At 33.6% G+C, this 21,026-nt stretch overlaps 2 protein-coding genes across 3 annotated transcripts; one reads left to right on the top strand and one right to left on the bottom strand.

Moving 5' to 3' along the window:
* Positions 1–11,715: 11,715 nt before the first annotated feature.
* Positions 11,716–17,224, top strand: LYK3 (protein kinase family protein / peptidoglycan-binding LysM domain-containing protein). 2 transcript variants are annotated; one of them, XM_088878771.1, is made up of 11 exons: positions 11,716–12,739; positions 14,037–14,114; positions 14,385–14,669; positions 14,824–14,969; positions 15,055–15,144; positions 15,255–15,360; positions 15,825–15,976; positions 16,059–16,156; positions 16,238–16,364; positions 16,532–16,639; positions 16,851–17,224. In XM_088878771.1, the coding sequence occupies exons 1-11, from the start codon at positions 12,124–12,126 to the stop codon at positions 17,013–17,015; spliced, it is 1,971 nt and encodes a 656-aa protein (XP_088734897.1). In that variant the 5' UTR covers positions 11,716–12,123; the 3' UTR covers positions 17,016–17,224. The 2 variants fall into 2 exon arrangements, with proteins under 2 accessions (XP_088734897.1, XP_011072436.1); XM_011074134.3 differs by having other exon boundaries at positions 11,719–12,739; positions 14,388–14,669.
* Positions 17,225–17,307: 83 nt separating this feature from the next.
* Positions 17,308–20,016, bottom strand: LOC105157690 (2-oxoglutarate (2OG) and Fe(II)-dependent oxygenase superfamily protein). The gene is made up of 3 exons (XM_011074133.3): positions 19,431–20,016; positions 18,447–18,700; positions 17,308–17,841 (listed from the first exon to the last, which is right to left on the bottom strand). Exons 1-3 carry the CDS (start codon positions 19,800–19,802, stop codon positions 17,481–17,483), a joined length of 987 nt encoding a protein of 328 aa, XP_011072435.1. The 5' UTR covers positions 19,803–20,016; the 3' UTR covers positions 17,308–17,480.
* Between the last annotated feature and the right edge of the window lie 1,010 nt (positions 20,017–21,026).

The following is a 21,026-nucleotide window of genomic DNA, read 5'->3' as shown; positions in this document are numbered from 1 at the left end:
TAATTTTTAAAATAAAAATAAATGATAAATTTATATAAAATAAAAATATTATTAAAAATTATACGTGCAAATATTATCTATCACCGTATCTAGTGAGTTCTTAAAGAAAAGACCCATGTTAAAATTATAAATATTTTTCGATTTATAGGGTGATCCAATTTTCTCATATAATTTATTTGCTTTATTATCTGGCAACTTGATTTATGTAAATGAGGATTTGTATACTTATGAAAAGGATATTGTTCTTCGACCATTTATTTTTAACCTTCCTTATATTTTCTCAAAATAATATATTAATTTTTTAAACAAAAAAATATAATTTCATGGCCAATCATACAAGAGTTATTATTCTCTAAAATAAATTACGACTGAATTCCTTCATATTTATTATAAATATAAATATTTTTATTTTTTAAAAAATACAAATACCCGCTGAAATTAATGATCGTCAACCATGATGTTAGGGGATGTAGGAAAAAAAATTCACGAGAAGAAATATACGTGTGGAGTGGAGTGAAAGAAGAAAAAATAACTTATAATTATGAATTTATTAATAATATAAAAATTTATGAGAAAATGAAATATGAAGAAGTAATATGCGAGATAAGTATATAACAGTGAGTGAAAGAAATTAGTAAAATATAAATAAATTTGAATAATTAAAAATTAGAAGGACAAAAGTTTTTTTTTTTTTTTTTTCTGAATAATATAGAAAGCTAAAAGAAAGCAAAAGAAAAAGTGAAGAGAGAGAGAGAGAGAGAGTATGATTAGAATAAGATTTGCATGATCCGTATTTGCAGGAGGAGCATTTGCAATAAAAACATGCAGATCCCATGATCTTGTCTCCTACTCCTACTCCTATTGCTGCTACTCGCCTTCCCTTACACTCCCCTCCCCCAAACTTGCAATTTTGACCATCATTTCATCCAACGGCTGTTAGGCCACCATCGTCACTACTTGTTTCTAATTGAACAGTGCCTAGATTTGGGTTGGTCACGTAATCTCCACCACTTCATTTCAACCACAATTAGGTGGCACCTTCTCTTTCCCTTTGACAAGTTTCTTCACTCAGACCAAAAAGAAATCGAGGAGAAAAACTCTGTTTTTATTTAATGTAAAATCAAAATTAAGATTTTTTTTTCCGTACCAAAGTTTTTATTTCTCTTGCAAAATCATTACCCTGTACTTTTAAAAGTAAATATACCAACTATTGGTGTCGCGTAACAAATATTTTATTTGATATATTGCTACTTTTAATTCCAATAATTTTATATAATCCTATTAAGAAAGTCAATAAGTTGTCGATTTTAAAATAAGATCAATATATAAGTTTGCACGTGTGTATGCCTATTTGAGCCGAAGACTTTGGAAATTAGGTTGCTAGTTGAAAACGAGGTTTGTGTTTGTATTTCGAACACAGTATGTATCTTTCCCAATTTTACTATTTTTAGATGTCAGGAAGGATTTAGAAAACATAATCTAATTTAATTTAGGACCTCACAATTTAGTTCTACCATGTGAAATCTAATCCCCTAATTTATTAAGATTTTTTCATTCGCAAACACACACACACACAAAATACTTAAAAAAAATTATTTGTTTTAAAAAAAAGACATTGAGTATGAGTGGTAAAATAAAATATATAAAAATATAATTTTAGTCTGTAATTTGGGGGTGACTTAACCATCACATTCTTAATTTTAAAATTTTGAAAAAAAATTCAATTAGTTTGATAAAAAAATTTTACATGTAATTGGTATAGAACTTAATTAAATTGCATTTACTCCTCTAACTTAGCTTATTTACAAGATAAAAATTATAATTTAATTGAATTATGTACAAATTATATACAATTTTCTTGACTAAATTGTGAGAGAAAAATTTAAAATTGAATTATGAAAATGAATTGATGAGAAAAAATAATCACCGTCGAATTACCAAAATGGCATTTTCCCTAAAGTAAAATATAATTCCTAATAAGTAGCTAGTAGCTAGAATAATGAAGGGAGGAGGATGACGTAAGCATACGGTGGCGCATGTGAGGCTGGGGTTTGGACTTTTGCTGGCCTGCAGCAGCAGCTTGGATACTCAGAGACGCCACCCCAGCCACCGAGATGGGTCCCCCATCCATTGCATGACACGCGTCAAACAAATTTCTAATTAATGTGGGCCCTCTCACGGGGAATCACACACTCCAGCGCGTGGGATGAGGGAACCTTGTTTTGCGCTTTTGGGGTCCGACCAGCCAACATGCTTCGACTAACGCCCCCCAGTGCTCCGTCCCCTAAGTCGGCGCCATTATTACGTACTGCGCAGAAGCATCTGCTATGCATTCACCACTCGCGCCAGTAACGCGTGCGGTTATACTTCTAAAGACAATACTCCATAGCTTTCTCTATTTTTAATTAGAAATGACCCTTTCTTTATTCAATAAGATATTTACTACAATAATCATTTTTAAAAAAAATATTATTTGATACAGTTGCATAATTAATTATAAATTAAAAAAAATTAATTTCGAAATTGTGTATTTTAGAAAGAGAAATTATGGAATTTGGATTTGTAATAAATTATGCAAGTAAATATTATAACTAAAGTTCGTTGTTAAAATTATGAGCAAATTAAAATATTATTTAACGAGTAAATATGTAATTAGATCAAAAAATTAATTAAAGGGTATAAATTGTAGCTTTTATCAACGTGAATATAATGAAATTTAATTCCTGACATGATTATTAGAAAAAGAATTAAACAGTATAAATCGAAAATGTAGATGCAATTATTTTCTAAATATAATAATACTAGGAGAATGTTTTATTATTTTAAATTAAAAAAGAAAACCTTTTAAGTGGAGAGGATTAAACAGTAATTTTAAGCCACGCGCCCTGTGGCTGTGTTAGCTCCCGACATTCGGCATCTGGGCGTCACATCAGATTCACATCTTCATCTTGTGCTTTAACAATCCAGAATGGTAATAAAAGTGTCTGAAGCAATCCCGGCCGTTGGAGAAGGATCCAACGGCTACGGGTGGATGACAAGTGAGGGGGAGGCAACTCGTGATATGGTTGTCAAATCGAAAGAGCAATTTGGGAGGTAGCGAGAGTCGTCCGTGCAATGATGCGACTCTGGCTCTGGCTCTACGATTTTTGGATGGGGAGTTAGACATAGCGCACTAGTTTAAAATTTCAATTGACTTAAAGTCGCCAGTCTTATCACATTATTATTATTATGCACTATGTTGGGTTGTATGGTGTTGGTCTACTTCATAATTCCAGATTCATCTAATTTTACTTATTAACTTTCCTCACTCACTTTAGTTAAATTTACAATGATTTCTACTTTTACCAGATAAAAAAAATTAAATGTAAGTTAAGCAGTAAATAATTTAATATTTTTAATTATAAATTATAATTTTTAATATAAATTAAAACGCTTGTAAAAGAATAAAAAATAAATTAAATGCTATACACAAGTAATGCCAAGATTCGAATAATATTTCCACGTTAATTGAATGCGTAGTCGAGAAGGGCTATTTGTATCGTTGGATTAGACTGCATGCGTGCTTAAGTATTTTAGAATTATTACTCATCTTATTTGTAAAGTTCGTTTTCACTTTTTTTTTTAATTCGTTTAGAGGTACAGTGATCGTTTTCAAGTATATAAATTTTGGAAATGTGCAATATATGTGCGCGTGTTTATATATATAAATTAACATGTAATTCGGAGTGACAAAATTTTTTACTTTAATTAAAATCTAAATGTTGTACACACGCACCCATGTGTGTCTTATGAATTGTTGGAAACTTGGCAATGAAATTGGTGGAAAAAGAGGAAAAATTGGATGGTTGGTGAGAAGGGGCTGCTGTTCCATTTGTAGAATAGAGTGCATTTCTTCCACGTTTCCAATTTCCATATCCCCCACCAAGAATGTAATTTTATAGCCCCATATTTTTATTTTAATTGGGTTTTTCTTCATATATATATACTTTTAATGATACATAGAATCAAAAATGAAATGATGATGTGGTGTTTTTCCATGAAAGCAGCGAACCCAAAAGTTCAATTATCAAAAAGCAAAAAAAACAAGTTGTAAGTAATTATTTGAAGGAGAAAAGGCAATTTTAAGATGTTGATAAGAACAAACATTAGTGTTTTCCCACAGCCCATAGTGATATCATTGTCCTTCAAACATAGTGTTAGTTTATAGTTCCACAACATTTGATGCAATGTATCTAAAACACAAGTGCTTCTCTTTCAACAAAATATTATAAACCAAACTTAGGCTAAGGAATGCCAAAATATTAAATATTTATTCACATCCATACCTTTCAATCCTATATATTTCGATATAGACAAGCGTATCATGTTTATTATAAATGAGGAGTTTGACCGACTTATAAGATCCAATATTCATTTATCTAGCGAGTCACTTTTTAAAAATAAAATCGTGAAACTCATACAAATTATAAGTACATCTCTTAAATCACGATACTATTTTATGAAAATGATGTGGAGTTCTAGAAGAACATATATGTCACCATTTAAATATAAAGGAAGATATTAAAGAAAAAAGGGGTAAGAGAATAAGTATGTTAGTTTTATATTGAGTATAATAATTATTCGTATTCGAATAAAGGTTTTTTAATCCATAAAAAGAATTCATTTTAAATCCAAATTGGATGCAATCCATAACCATTTTGAGGATAATATAATTGTCAATCGGTTAAAACTCAAGTTGGATTTAATCCATATCGATAATATACTGAATAGTGGTGTCAAATCAATATATTTTCTATAAAATTACATACAAAATAATTATGTTTTTACTTTAATTATTATGTCAAAAATTGGGAATGAAAACATAACCACAAAGGAATAATAATTGAACTTTAACCCTTATTATAAGGGCTTATATGCTCTCAAATTATTCTCTTTTAGTTAAGCATTTTTATTACAAAAAATAAATAAAAGGAATGGTAGCTATGTGAAAAATAGTTGGTTCTTGTGGGCAAACACGTGTTCTTGGACCACTAATATTCCATTTTCTAACATCCTAGTAGACTTAATGATTGCTAATTTATTTACTTAATTAAGAGTAACAACCTAATCTAAGACCCCATCATGGAACCTTCTTTCAAGGAAAACGGTTCATGCCCCTTTTCTGCCAATATTGTTATGATTAAGAGAAAGTAAAACTCAGTTAAAAATATCGAAAATACTGTAAATATTGTCGTCTAGTTTTAAATAAAATTATGAGTTTGAATCTTATTAAAAATATAAAAATTGTCAAAATCTATATAGGTGTATTATATGTCAATAGCAATCCACCGTCTTATAATAAAGGGATAATTAAATCTACATTTCATGGTCTATGGTCTATGGTCTATTTAATAAATCATTCATATTTTTGAAAAAATTGCACATTCAGTCCACCAAAATTGTCAATAACAAAACACTTATGCCTTTTGACTGTCATGATTGATTTCTGTAATTACGCAAAAAATATTGATGATTTATGCATATAAATGATGAATAAAGAGGTGTAAATATCATTATCACTGTAATATATGATCCACCTTATTACGGATTTAAAGTTTACCATTATTTATGCATGTGTTATAGCCAACAGGACCAACTTATAATGCTAGATATGAGGAGTTAGAACTTACAATTTGATGGGGTGCATAACGAGCCAACAAAGGTCGGGGTGTATCATGAGCCAACAAAGGTCGGCGTATATAATACTCGATCTAGTGGAAATCATACTTGTTTCTAATATATTAATGGGATTGCAGTAATGAAATTGAATAAAACATTTTTAAATTTGGACGAAAGTTAAATCTCTTCCGTTGGAATAGCTGCAACGAATTTTGTTCAATCTAATCTTTTTTCTCATAAAATAAAAAGAAAAAGAATTTGGAAAGAGAGGGGAAAAAGATGTAGAAATGAATAGGAGAATGGATTTAATGGGGTCCAAATCTCTTAGAAAAAAGTGGAGGATATGATGTAGACATGATGGAAAGGAAAGGAAAGGAAATGGGATTTCAAGGTCCCTAGGAAAGAATTAATGCTTCAAGTGAGAGAATTCAATTCTTTGAGATCCCAACTACCCACAAACACACATATTTTAATAATAGAAACATAACAATAATTGAAGGAATAAGGTGGTTCCTTAAATCCCCCCAATTATTACACAAACTTAGGTCTATGGGTTACATATTCCTCATGTCATGGGTTTTTCTTTATTTAAAGGGCTTATTATTGCATGCTAAGATATGAGCAGTTTATACCCTTTTAATTCGGCCACTCTTTTTTTTTTTTAATTTTTTTACTCAAATCAGATTTGGTTGAAAATCAAATAAATTACAGAGTAAATATAATACACTTATTATATGACGGATCACTTTTTTTAAAATATATATCAATCATATGATAAGTGTATTTCACTTGTTATATGATTTGTTCACATTCGACCAAATTCGATTTGAATTAAAATTTCTAACTTGCTTTTGCGTCTCTCACTTGAGATATTTTTGAAGAATCCAAGATTTTAATTAAAGAAAGAAATTCATTCTTTTTTGCAAAAACAATTGTAAATTACAACCCCTCTCTTGAGGTTTAATATAATTACAAATACCTCTCACTGTAGTTACGCCAAAGTGGCGTGGAAGGAGGTTTGTAAACCACTGGTTGAGGGAGGATAAGGGTTGCGGGATATTAGCACAATGAACCGTGCTCTCATATGCAAAAAATTATGTGATGTCATCCAGTGTGATAGGACTTCCATTTAGGTTGATTGGCTATATCAGGGGCGACTACGTGATGCTTCAATATGGACTATCCTTGATCATAGAGGCTCGTGGAGTTGGAAGAAAATGATCCGTCTGTGAACGTGACTGCGACCAGTGGTGGAATACCATATTGGAGATGGAGGTGACTTTTATCTCTGGAAGGACCCATGTCATCATCTCGGTCCTCTTATGGAGAGATTCCCGAGGGGGCCGATCACCCTTGGTATTCATGAATCCATCAGACTTAGCTCTGCCATCCAGGGAGGTTAGTGGCAGTGGCCTCTCATTACTGACATAGAGTACTTGGAGATTACTCACACGCTTCCACCGATTCACAGGGATAATGATCGAATTGTTAGGAGATTTGCCGGTGGAATCCCTATGTCCCAAGCTCTATACCGATTATTTGATCCACTAGGCCAAAAAGTAGGTTGGGCTTCACTACTTTCGGGCGCTTTGAAGATACCTCGCCACATGTTTATCTTATGACTTGCTATATTGGAGAAACTACCTACGATGGACAAACCATAGTTATCTCACTTAGGTAGATGTGTATTATGTGATGAGGATGAGGTGGAGACACACACACACACACACACACACACATATTCTTCCGATGTCGATACAGTGGCCGATGCCTTCACACTATTAGACGAGTTGTACGCTTTGCGTGGCCTACTAGAGATTGGACGATGGATGTTGAGTTGGCTGCGAGGAGGTGGAGGGGTAAACATATCGTCAATGTGGCCTATCGCGCATTACTGAGTGTCTGTATCTACCATATATGGAGGAGAGAAATCTTAGAAGATTCGAGCGTACTGAGCGGAACCCGAATATTGTAGCTAGCTTAATTGTGGAGGATGTTAGACAGCGATACTTAGCATTACCTTAACTAGCTCTGTTAGTACACATGCACTTTATAAATTGTGGCGTATCCCTTGGCCTGTCGAGGGAAACACTGCTTAATTTATGATTGTTGTACTATATCTTTTCCTATTTATGAAAATTATATTTACTAAAAAAATTATGATAAATTTTAGAAAAAATAATTATAATTTACCCAAAAATTAATTGAGGGATTCAAGTACAAGTATATGTCGACATGAGAGAACTCTAAAATCAAGAAGTAAAAGGGTGGAATTAAAGTAATTCCAAACGCAAATTTAAAAAATTCTGTAATCAAGAAGTAAATGGGTGAAATTAAAGTGATTCTAAACACAAACTTAAGGTTGGTTAACGAAATTTACCTAGATCAGTTATAATTTCTTGCGCATTGTTCCAATTTTAGGAACTTTAACACCCTCTTTTACAACCTAAAAGATTGGAAGGTGAGTGTATAGGTTGGGCCATAAATTTGGGGTTATTCGAAATCAGAGTGTACCCAACGTTAAAGACCAGCCGAAACTTTATGTGGGTTTCATTAACACTTCACTCTGATGAAAATGGGCCCCTATAATGGTCCTAATAATTTCATTAGCCCGCAATGAGACATACCGGCCCAAGTAATTCCACATTTAATGTGTGGGCTTTCGGCCCGAATTTAATATCTCAAATGTGCTTCTTTATATGGGAAAAAGCTACCAAATTGCTCAATAAAATCAAGTTTCAACCACTTATAACATTTTAATAATAATAATTCCATAATTCAACAACAATTCAAAAAAAAAGAAGTATTAATAATAATTGCACCGTCCTCTCTTGATAAGAGACCTCCTGTAAATAAGAATACACTTAACATCTCCCACAGGAGGTTTCGAGCAACACGATTCTCGTTCATGTTCGACTCCCATATTCATTAATCGATCAACGAAAAGGGTATTTTCACCTCAATACATGATGAAAAATCTTGCTTTCTAGCTCGTGGATTGATGATAGGAAGAATTAAACCCTAGTGTAATTAAGATGAGTATGTTCCTTGGCTTTACTTATTACCTTAAATATTTACTTAATAGAATCATTATTAATAATTAATGTGGCATGCTTCATACAACCATAATCCACTCTACAATGATTTGGGCGGAGAATAAAGTGACATTTTATGACATAGGTAGTGTTATTATTCGCTGTCTTTTGGAGTATTAATAATCGTCTTATGTTTTACGTATCTTATTAATTAAACTATGGTTGGAAAGAGAAGTGTCCACATGCAGTGGACCATATGGGCAGCTGTCCCTACAATTCTTGTCTTGGAGTTTTTATTCCCCTAATTGTCTAAACCAAATTTCAAGATGATAACAGCTTGTAATGAGACACTGATTGGGAATTAGTTTTCCTGTTCTTGCCATTCTTTATTGAAGCATTGATCCATAAATAGGTGATTAAGACATGCAATTTATGTAACATGATTGTAAGAATATTAATATTTGTACAAGTATTTGATTTGAGTATGCATTTATTTGTAAATTGAGCCAATCATCCATCCATCCAACTATAAAGGTTTCATGTGTAGTTTTTACGCAGTAGTGTATGATTATTTGAAGGAATAATTACACCCCTCTGCTGACGAGATTTAGTGTAATTATATGTAATTTTTTTGTGCTTTGAGAAATTATATCTAGTATTACGGAGGTTTGTTTCTGCCTAACAAGTAAGTTCATTCGTTGGTCAAAATTAAATAATTTGTTGATATTAATGAAAATTGATATTTACTCTCAATTGACTTATTGCAAGACAAATAATATTTTTAGATTAAACTATTCTTGTAACGGTGAAGATATACCTCCTCACATGCATTAACTCTTGAAGACGTATGAGGGTAATTTGATCATTAAAATACTTATTTGACCTGTAATAAGTTAGTAATAAGCCAATCATAAGTAAATATAGATTTTTTCTATTTTTTTTATTAATATCAGCAATTTTGGTGAATTTTGACTAATGGTGAGACTTATTTATTACACAGAAGCAAATCTTAGAGGTGTTAAATATAATTTTTCAAACCACAGAGAACTCTAGGAAGAAGAGTATAAATTGTCCCTTATTTGAATTAAGGGTAAATTACGATAAATTTCTATAAAGTTTGCCATAACTATAAATACTTCTTTAAAATTGAACATGACAGTTCATTATAAAAATATTTGTTAGATAATAATTAATTTTTAAAAAAATTATAATTTTTGAAATAATAATAAATTATTTATAAATAAACGAATTTTAAAAAAAATAACTACAATTATCTCTTGAATTAAAATGAAAAAGAATAAATTAATAGTGATGGATGGAGCAGTTAATGGTGTTTGGTCCCACATGCAATGTCCTGTAATTGCTTTACTGGACAGCAGAGCCAGTTTTATAGTTGTGTCCAATGCACGTGCACCCTTACCCTAACCATACCATTCAAACTTGTTATCGTACAATATTTGTCCTAAATTAACTTTACTATTACTATTCTTACGTGTAATCTAATTATCGTACCATGATACTTTTCTTTTTCTTTTTGTTTTTTTTTAAAAAATGAAATTGCCACTTTTTTTAGAAGATTATTTTTATAAGGTAAATAATTACGACGTAAAAATGATGATAAATTGATTTTTTTTATTATGATCAGATAAATTTATGGTGAAAAATTATATTTCGACCACGATTAATCAACATAATTTATGGTTTTAATTATAATTAAAATATTTTATTATGTCTAATATTTTGGCTTGTACGCAAAAATAAATTAATAATTATTGTTCAGCTGTGGTTAATTATTTATCAATAATTTTTTATTTTTAATCTTGATGATTAATTTTAAAAAATAGACTTATATATATGTAATCTTGATTTAATTTTCCTAAAATGAAAATGTATGTTTCATATGTGCATAAATAATTATTTATGTTGTCATAATTTATTAAATTTGTTTAACAGAGAATAACATATTAATTTATATGAATGAATTTAGTGTCGGTTACATACATTCGATTTACATTGAAGTCAACGTGGATTTGACGGAAGTAAAAGCCGGAGCGGAGAAGTCATTTTCATCGGCGATTATGAGATAAAAACGCGGGAAAGAGGTGGCCTGCGGGCCCCAATCCCAACTGTTACGCTCTTCGCAACTTGTGCTTTCCTTTTCCCAAAACCACCCCCCACACTCCGTTGCCAAAATGCTAACCAATTAAATAATTAACAAATAATATATATATATAGATATATTCCACCAAATATAGCACTAATTTATTTTTACTAAATAAATTTTTATATTAATTTTATAAAAAAATAAAAAAAATTTACACTTAATTTTTAATTAGGAGAGAGTTTTTTACTTTTTTTTTTTTTTGTATATTAGTATATATAAGAAATATATATTGATTTCTTTTTCTTTTTATATCACTTAACTCATTTTTTTAGAATTAATTTTGAGATTAAATTGTAGTGAAATTATATTTGATAAAGCTATAATTTGTAATTTCTATGGTGTTAGTTTTAAATTTAATACAATCTGTGATTATATAATGGATTATTAAAATTATGAATCAGAACATTATAACACTTTTTAGAAAATCAATAATCTCATGTTGGGTCTAAAGAGTAAAAAGTTCAATTTATAAGTAGCTCAACTATGGATAAGTTTTCTGATTATTCTTTATAACTTTATAGGTTATTAATTTAAAATTTAAAAGGGTTTTGATGGATTATATTCTACTGATCCCCGGTATTTTACAGGTAATGTCATTTCATCATGAGATCATGTGTACAGGGAAAGTTGGATTACATCATATACCTTAACTAAGTAAATCCAGCTGTAATAACAATAGTAATGAAGGTTGGCTGCTACTGCTACTTTAGAGTCTAATGATGATGATCTATTAAGTCAAATACTAATTTTGTTGCCAGAATGCAAATGTTGGATCAAAAAGTGAAGAAATCTTTATCAACAATCTCAAGGTTACTTGTGCTTTACAAAAATGAAAAAAACAACAAAGCAAGATACTTGTGCCTCTCTCTCTCTCTCTCTCCTGCCCTGTAATGGCAGTCGCTTTCTCTCCTTTTCTTTTTTTTTTTCACTGTCTCATAGCAGTTATCAGTCAGTAATCACTCTGTCCCCTATTTTCAGCAAAAAAGAAACAACCCCAGAACAGGAAATGCTCTGTTCTCAGTCCATTCTTCCTTCCCTCTCCTCCCCCCCCCCCCATCAAACAATTGATTAGAATTAGATGCCCTTTTCTTTGAGCTTTGCTTCTTGGCATATTTGACTGGAAAAGTCCAGCAAAGATTCATTTTTGTTCAATATCCCATCAAAAGATCCGATTTTTTTTTTTTCTTTTCTTGTTTGATATTCATCTGGATTGAATCTTTTTCTTAGTGAATTTCACCTAAGAGTCATTGTTTTTCTCTTGCTACAATGGGTTCTGAAAGTGCGTCAATCTTGATAGTTCTTTCTCTGCAGCTCCTGTTCCAAGCTTTGGTTCTGTACTCTCCAGCAGCAGAAGCGTATGTTGCTCCACTCAATTGTACAGATACGACTCGCTTGTGCTCCTCTTTTCTTGCCTTCAAACCCTCTCCAGAGCAGACCCTTCCGGTGATCCAGAGCATGTTTGATGTATTGCAAGAAGATGTAACTGTTGAGGGCAATGGCAGGGACTATGTTTTCATCAGAAAGAACTGTTCTTGTGCTTCAGGATTGCGCAAGTACTTGACTAATACAACTTTTACTGTGAGAGAAAATAATGGGTCTGTTTACGATCTGGTGATTGATTCATATGATGGGTTGGCTTATTTTCCTTCAAACTTTACAAGGGCAGCCAAGAAAGGTGCTGTGGTGTCACTGAGGCTCATGTGTGGCTGCTCAAGTGGGCTGTGGAATTATCTGATGAGTTATGTGATGCAAGATGGAGACAGTGTTGAGTCTTTAGCGAGCAGGTTTGGGGTGAGCATGGATAGTATTGAGACTGTGAATGGGATTGCTAATCCTGATAATTTCACTGTTGGGGAACTTTACTATATACCTCTGAATTCTGGTATGATTTTCGTACTGTGTTCTTTCATTAATTTTGTTGTTAAGTTTGAGTTCTGGTATGATGATTTCTGGTTTTAGTTGGTGTGGTCAATTGGTTTTAGGATTACCTTTTGGTCTGAAGTGTCATTAGGATCTGGTTTTTTCAGACACTGTTGAAGTTATATAATATAATATGTCCAGAGAAGAACTTGATCACGACTTTTTCAAGATTACAGTAAGACTTCTCATATTTTATATTGTAACTGATGATCATGTAGACTAGGACTTGAACCAAAACTTTTGTTATTATTATTGAGATCTACAGCATAGTAATTGTAAAGTCTACAATGTTGGAATAAATTTTCACTTATGAGCTTGCTTTGGTATTTTTACCGAGATGGGTAAAATACAAAAGTGGAAACAAGCAAGGTTGTGGAATATGGTGGGCATGAAGTTCTGTTTTACAATGGTTCTCATAGTATGATGTGGGATTCTTTGGTGGCACATCCAAGTCAAAGTTCCATTTTAGGAAGAAACTTGATAGCTTTTTTATATTTTACCCAATAGATTTATAGAAAAGAAATAAGAAACTATTTTTTCAAGACATTGGGTACCCATATTGTGGTATCCCTGTGTATTCAGTTCTGTTGTCTGATTCTGGTGGAGGGAGTTGGTTTTACCTTACTGTGAGAGGGAACTATTGCATAACTTGTGTCTTTATTTTGGGGCAACTGAAAAACAACCTATAACATTGTTCATGTTATAGACTAGTTGTTTAGGAGTTTAAGACATGACACAGGCCATCGGCCATTGATACCAGGTTCAAGGAGAGCTATTAATGTGATCTGTGCTTTAGATTGTACTGTGATAATCTTGGGTTAAGCCTGATGTCAAGGTCCTCATAAGGTGATTTTGGCACCTCATTACTTTTAGTTATGTTCCTCATTAGTTACCCACAGTTAGATTTCGGAAGTGAAAGAAAGGGTGAGGATTGTTATTACGTCAGGGCATAACTTGAGTCATGCTGGTAAAGCCAGTAGGTGGTGCTTAGTCGCTGATATTCCTAGAATCAAGTTTCTTAGATTCCTGAACTGAATTTAAATAGGCAGGTCGTGCCAAAACCAGAATGACATTACGTTACTGATGAGATATCAGAAATTCCTAATGTAGTGATGATTCTATTAACTGTTAGTTACCTGTGTTAGTTTTCAAATAGTTTTTGGATAGTGCGAGCAAGTCTAGGTAAGAGTTGTTTTTATATTACCTGAATCTTCTCTATTTTTGTTACCATTTTCACTTCAATTTTTTCCATGTTTCAGTTCCTGGTGAGCCTTATCCTGTAAAGAATGATACAGTTCCAGCTCCGGCCCCAGCTCCGTCAGCTGAAAACTTTGTAGGTATGTAAGATTTCCTTTTCTCATGCACTTGTGACTTGACATTTTCTGAAGTTCTTTCTTATCTTCACCTATATCTTTGTCGTCTTCTCTATCATTCATTGGATAGAGGTGTGAAAGATGAATTAAATATTGCACGACAATTAGTTGAAAGATTTCATTCAGTACTCATCTCATATCTCTTTAAGTCAAAGTAAATTGTATTTGTGATTAGCTGTCAAGGTTTGATAAACCATTCACTTCTCCTAAGCATATAATTTTTTGTTATTTTAGCAGAAGATCAGATGAATCACAAGACTCACGTTCCTTATTGGTGGATCATTGGAAGTCTAGCTGCTGGTTTGGCTCTTATTCTTGTGGTGGTACTTCTTTTTGTTTGTCTCAAAGGATCCCAAGGAAGTCAAGCTAAAGATTCTGATGGAAAGATTTCACATAAATTTCACATTCTCCGAAACACAAGTTTCTGCTGTGCTTCAAGGCGGTCCATATGTTGCAAATCTGGGGATTGGGATCACCCTCATGGTGAATCTAGTAACCGCCAGATGAACATTCCTACAGGTTTGAAAGTATAAATATATATTTTTTTAAATGCAATGTCTCTTTTCTTCAGAATAATCTCATGTTTGCTAGTTATTCCAGTTCCATTGATGATTGTAATAGTCTTCTATGCTTCTGACCTGCTGATAATATTTCTTTCTTTGTTAACCTGCAGTTATAGGGACTGATGTCTTTGACGTGGAGAAACCTGTAGTCTTCACATACGAGGAAATTCTATCTTCAACTGATGGGTTCTCTGATTCTAATCTTTTGGGGCATGGAACATACGGCTCAGTGTATTATGGCCTGCTCCGAGACCAGGTCTACAGCTTTTTGAGTTTGCTGATGCCTAGTCCTGTTTGTCTAATAAATTTCTGAAGCTTCATATTTCTGCATGAAATTTCAGGAAGTTGCCATTAAGAAGATGACTGCTACGAAAACTAAAGAATTTATGGCAGAGATGAAAGTTCTCTGCAAAGTTCATCATACAAATTTGGTAATGCTAATACAGCCATTTATGTTGACGCTAGGTTCTATGGTTCTAAAGATAAAACAATGTTTCTGAATTAGAACATTGACTAATTCTATTTTTTGATTTTGTCAAAGGTAGAATTGATTGGTTATGCAGCCAGCGGTGATGAACTGTTTCTCATATATGAATATGCTCAAAAGGGTTCACTCAGAAATCACTTGCATGATCCACAGAGCAAAGGTAAGCTCCTATTCTTATGTACTATACTGATAGCGTATAGTTTTCACCTTCATCCAATTATACTTACGAATTAATATGGCCCCTCTTAATGATTTTACAGTTAAATAGTCTCAAAGTTCTCCATCATTGAAAATAAAGCTTCTTTAATTTAATTTCCCCTAGTCATGGTGAAATGTAATTAGTTACTTGTTGAGGTTTTTCCTTGTGGGCTTATGATAGAGCACATTCTAAGTGCTCCTTGTAATAACTATTCCTCTCAAATTGGTAATTAGAAAATAATGAACTCCTTGAAATCTACATGGTACATTTGGTCACATATGGGATGTATGTTCTTTTGTGAGTGATAACAGCATAATCATTGACTGATATATATTGCCATCCTCTTGACAATGTTCGGTGCACTATTTATTGTTATAGTTTTGCACCCTGGTTCTGCTCGTTTACACTGGAATATCTGTTTGTAGGTCATACATCACTATCCTGGATCATGAGGGTTCAAATAGCACTTGATACTGCTAGAGGCCTGGAATATATCCACGAGCACACAAAACCTCATTATGTCCATCGAGATATCAAAACAAGTAATATTCTACTAGATGGCGGCTTCAGAGCGAAGGTTTGTGTTATTCTGCCCCAAGTCTGTGTCAACAGCCCACATGTTCATTTACTACATCTGATTGCTTCTTTTACTTCTTCAGATATCAGACTTTGGTATGGCAAAACTTGTCATGGCAACCAATGATGGGGAAGAGTCAGTCACCAGAGTTGTCGGAACATATGGTTATCTAGCTCCTGAGTAAGTAAAGCTACGTGTATTTGCTGTCATGGCAATTTCCCTCATCGGTTTCTTAATGATTCCAATCTCTGGTTTCTTTAGATACTTGAGGGATGGCTTGGCCACGAATAAAAGTGATGTTTATGCATTTGGGGTGGTACTATTTGAGATGGTCTCTGGAAAGGAGGCCATGACAAGAAGTGCTGAAAGGAGGTCATTAGTGTCGATTGTAAGTCGGGTTGAATCACTGATTTACCAGATAATTATTTTTTCAACAAAATACTTTTTCAGCCTGGAAACAATTTTTTCATCAGGAAAAAGAAGAAACTATTGAAAGTGTCCTGAGTTTGAGGTTGCTTGAGTGCAACAATTACACTAACAATGCTGAATTTTCAGATGGTGGCAGCTCTGAGGAATTCACCTGACTCCATGACTGTGTCAAGTTTGAAAGATCACATTGATCCTAATTTGATGGATTTGTATCCTCATGACTGTCTTTTCAAGGTAAGTTCTCCTCCTACTTTAGCTCAGACAAATGTCCTTTTAGCAGCCTTTGGCTTCATATAAACCATCTCATCAATGCATATAGGAGTCAACTTTTTCCCTGTTCTCGCGGTACATGGAAATGAAGCATGTATTGTAGACATAGATAATAAATTGAGATTAAGTTCAAACAAGATTGTAAACAACCTTATTAGTTTTTGCTCACGTGCAGATGGCTATGTTGGCAAAGCAATGTGTGGACGACGATCCCATTTTGAGACCGGACATGAAGCAAGTAGTGATATCACTTTCGCAGATCCTATTGTCCTCAGTTGAGTGGGAAGCAACTCTTGCTGGTAACAGCCAAGTATTCAGCGGACTCGTTCAAGGAAGATAGGAAACTTTCTCTGTCCAACGGTGAATCTAATACTGCTGAAAACTTAGTGTATTTACATTTTTCTGAAGGTTCTTTCTCTGTTTACTATGTGTAATATGTGTGTATATAATTTCTTTCTTCCGGCTCATTTTATCAAACTCGATCTAGACAAAAATTTTGATGAACTATGAGTATTTAAGATGTGAACCTGCATCAAATTGTTATTGGTGCATCCAGGTGTTGTAGTGGTACTCTTCTCCAGATGATTCTTTCACAATGGAAACATTTAAAAACTAGGATGAGAAACTCAATATTAGAACTTAAGAAATCCCCAAGCTGCATAAATATGAAGGCTCTACTACTTATAAAGTTGTTAGGCGTGTATTAAATCCAACAGTACCATTTACATCAACTTGTACGCCAAGTATCAAGTTCACAAGACTGTAGGCCTCACTCAACAATGTTCAGCTGCAGAAAGCACTTCTCTTACTTGCAAAGAGAGGCTAATATCCGGCGAGGAGGGGTGAACGGTCTTCGAGAGTGAAGAACAGCCAAATTATCAATCAACAATACATCACCTTTCTGCCATGGAATGGCAACACTTTCCTCTTCTAGGATTTTTAGACAATCGTAGATGATATCACCTGGCAAAGGATTTCCATCGCCGAATGTTACTGCCTTCTTGGGATCATTTCGTGCATCTTCCCAGCCAGTATAGGCAGCCACCATGCTGTTGAACCAAATCTTGCGCTGCCTTGTTTCGTCATATTTAACAGCTGGGATTGGTCCCATTATCGTTTTCACACCATCCTCTGTCCATTCCAGCTTCATGTTTAACTTAGCAGCTCTGTGAGATGGACAAAGTTTGGAAAGTGAAGTCTAATAAACAATTGCAGATATAGTTTGTAACATTATGCTTCATCAAGTTGTGATCAATAAGATGAATATGGAATGCTGTATAGAGTCTATAGACAGAGCTAAAGTCTGTTTGCATTCCCAAGGTTTTCTACCACTTCTCTGGAGAAATTCCAGTTGAACAGCTGCAGTGCAATATTGTACCTCTAGAAATTTTCCCCTGATGAGATAACCAATGTTAACTGCATATCTTATTGCTGACACAGTTAGAAACCATGATTAACTATCAAGAAAAGGTTTTTTACTCATTGAACTTCCACAACAATGTGCCCACATTGACGCCTGAACTAGCAAACTACGGTGCATAACAATGTGAAATTATGTTATTCTGAACAATGACGCTAGTTGGCTAGTTAATTGTCAGAACTTCCACCCGTCTTCAAATCCATACCTTCCCCACAAAAACGAGTAGAACAGTAAGATTAATTATAAAAAAAATATCGATAGTGGGTAGCTGAACAAAAGCACAAGAATTCAGATAAGCACAAAACAATAAAATGAATTGGTTTCTAAGAATGAGGGGTGCAGGGCACAAACCTCTCCTCAGCCACACTCTTATCTTTCGTCAAGAATGTCGATTTCCAGCCACGCCCTATCGGGGATGAAGGATCATCATCTTCTCCCAAAACCCGTGTGTATATCAGTCCGTGCTTCTCCAACTTCTCGACAAAGTCTGGATACTTCTCTTTCATTCTCTCATATACAACATGACTGAGAACAATGGGAGTTTCACCCCCATCAGCAGGTTCTACTTCACAAAAGAAAAACAACTTGGAAGGGTACTGGGGAACCTGGTAAAAACATTATTAGTTGTATTCCAACTTATGAATCTTACAAATAGTATCAAGAATTTGAATTCCTACTAAATTAACAAATAATCCGTGCCTTCATGAATGTCCAAGTAAACATTTGGGAACAACCAAACATGCCCAACGACTGTCCTTAAAGGAGTGCTTTCAACTAACTAAAAGAGTGCTCTATTTAGCCATACATGAGCTGAACATAAGTTGGTAATACTCAAAAGATTTTTTACTGAACCAACTAATCATCTGCACAGGCACCCAAAACAGAGCAAATAATAACCACAAACTACATCGAACGGCACGAATGAAATTATATTATGGAAAATAGCAATCTATGAAGTAACTGGTTCTTTTAGACAGGACTACTATGTTTCAATTAACATTGTTGTTCAGCCAGTAAGTATAACTATCCAATTTCACATAGTAATCTGTCAACCTTCAGTTCTATTGTGGATCAAGTGGGCACCAAGAACTCTCTGATGATATGTAGATAGCCAATTCCGGGAACAAATAGAATTACAAGAACAACTATTTCACATTTCACAAAACTGACAAAATCTAGCGCAGAACAATAAAACCCATACGATTAGATAGGGCATCAGAAATTTAAACGCTGAAATAAAAAACTGCCAAGAACAAAACCTAAAGTTACCAAGTTTTGTTCCAATCAACAAAAGAGCCCCAAAAAATTTCAGAGTCGCGGAAGCAAGAAAGAAACCTGAGCCATTTCATGATGAAAAGGGATTTTCTGGTCAGGCGGGGACTCATTAGCAGTAAAAACCCGGCCAACAACGTTAGTCCTCGGAGCGGCGCCGCCGACGTACGGCAGCTCCTCATACCCAAACGCTTCGACGACGTTGTTGAATTCCGAAGCAGTAGCTAAAGAATCAAACCCACGAAATAGAATAGCCCCGTGGGTATGGAGAAGAGAGTCCAGCCATGGCTTCTGCTCCTTAACGGCCGCCGTCAAAACAGACGGATTACGGGATTGTACAGACGCCGGAGACAGCACGGCCGGAAAAACATCTCCGCCATAGTTTCTCTGATGTGGGATCTTGGTTTCAGCGAAGAAGCTTAAATTTGCAGGCATTTTTGCTGTGCTTGAAGAAAAAGGTTTAATTTGCTTGAATTTGGCCAAGTATTTCACAAGAGTTGGTGATTGTGATGGTGATAGGTACAGTAGTGGACATGCAAATCAAAGGCAATCATGCAGAAGAAAGTTGAGAAGATTTCCTACTCTTTATTTCCATTTCCTGTCTTGTCTTTTTGGTGCCGTTCATTTGGACGTGAAGGCGGCCACATTCGGCTCACTGCCGTATCATCTATACTAAAATATATACGTATAATTGTAATCCATGATATTTTGTGTATTTACACATAAAATAAATTTTAAGAGTAATAAATATAATTTTTTAAATTATAAAAAATTCATATATAATATTACACTAAATCTAAAAAATATGAGTGTAATTATCGTATATATATATTATTACACATATATATATAAGGGCTTCGTTGTCCTATTTGACATTTCAAAAGTTTTATTATTAATTTTTAGTTTCTCTCTGCACAAAACGACATCGTTCTCATTTCTTCTCTATGTAAACGATATTGCAGAATTATAAGAAAATCCATGTTGAAAAAATAGTGAAGTTTCGTCGTTCAAATTTGAGATACTCGATGGCGTTGCTTCCTCCCCAATGCATGTCTAATCTTTCTTCTCCATTCTTTAATTTTGGGCAAAGTTTTAAATTTAATTTCTCACCAACTACACTTGAATCAATCATCTTGTTGCTGATAACTTTCGTTGTTCCTCGTACAAGAACTTATACACAAGATATGTCCTTGTTTCTCTCAAGATGTTCCATTTTAATTTTTCTGTTAATTTGTCGCCTCTGATTTTGATTTAAGGTTTTTGATTTGATGTTACTGTATAGACACCATTCCTAATACATGCCTCGCACTGGCTACCATAAGCTACCAAAAAAGTAAGGACAATTTGTATAATCATGTTAATATTTCTATATGGTATATATGTATTATTTCAAAAAGCTGGAACAATTTATGTAAATGATGTTGGCTTTTTTGGTGGATGTATGTAGTAATTTTTTAAAAGATATGCATGACTTGTATAAATAAATCATATATTAAAAGGGTATATGTATTTATCCATATTAATCATTTTATAAAATATTTGATATATTTTTATCAATTCGATTAAAAAAGTGTTTTATTTAAAAAAAAAAAAGGTTTATCACAAAATCCCAGGCATAACCTTTTTTTTGGGGCTAAAATGAAATTAGTCCAAACTGTA

The sequence above is a fragment of the Sesamum indicum genome, linkage group LG3, assembly GCF_026168435.1.
Source record: "Sesamum indicum cultivar Baizhima isolate 11 linkage group LG3, ASM2616843v1, whole genome shotgun sequence".
Lineage (NCBI taxonomy): Eukaryota > Viridiplantae > Streptophyta > Magnoliopsida > Lamiales > Pedaliaceae > Sesamum > Sesamum indicum.
Note: the sequence above shows the minus strand (reverse complement) of the source record. Positions and strands in the feature narration are given on the sequence as shown.

Coding starts and splice junctions, on each gene's coding strand:
- LYK3 (XM_088878771.1), top strand. CDS start 12,124: ATGGGTTCTGAAAGTGCGTCAATCTTGATAGTTCTTTCTCTGCAGCTC. Junction 15,977..16,058: donor ATGGCGGCTTCAGAGCGAAG/GTTTGTGTTATT, acceptor TTACTTCTTCAG/ATATCAGACTTTGGTATGGC. Junction 16,157..16,237: donor TATGGTTATCTAGCTCCTGA/GTAAGTAAAGCT, acceptor TGGTTTCTTTAG/ATACTTGAGGGATGGCTTGG.
- LOC105157690 (XM_011074133.3), bottom strand. CDS start 19,802: ATGCCTGCAAATTTAAGCTTCTTCGCTGAAACCAAGATCCCACATCAG. Junction 18,701..19,430: donor TTCATCATGAAATGGCTCAG/GTTTCTTTCTTG, acceptor TGTTTTTACCAG/GTTCCCCAGTACCCTTCCAA. Junction 17,842..18,446: donor AAGAGTGTGGCTGAGGAGAG/GTTTGTGCCCTG, acceptor TCCATCTCACAG/AGCTGCTAAGTTAAACATGA.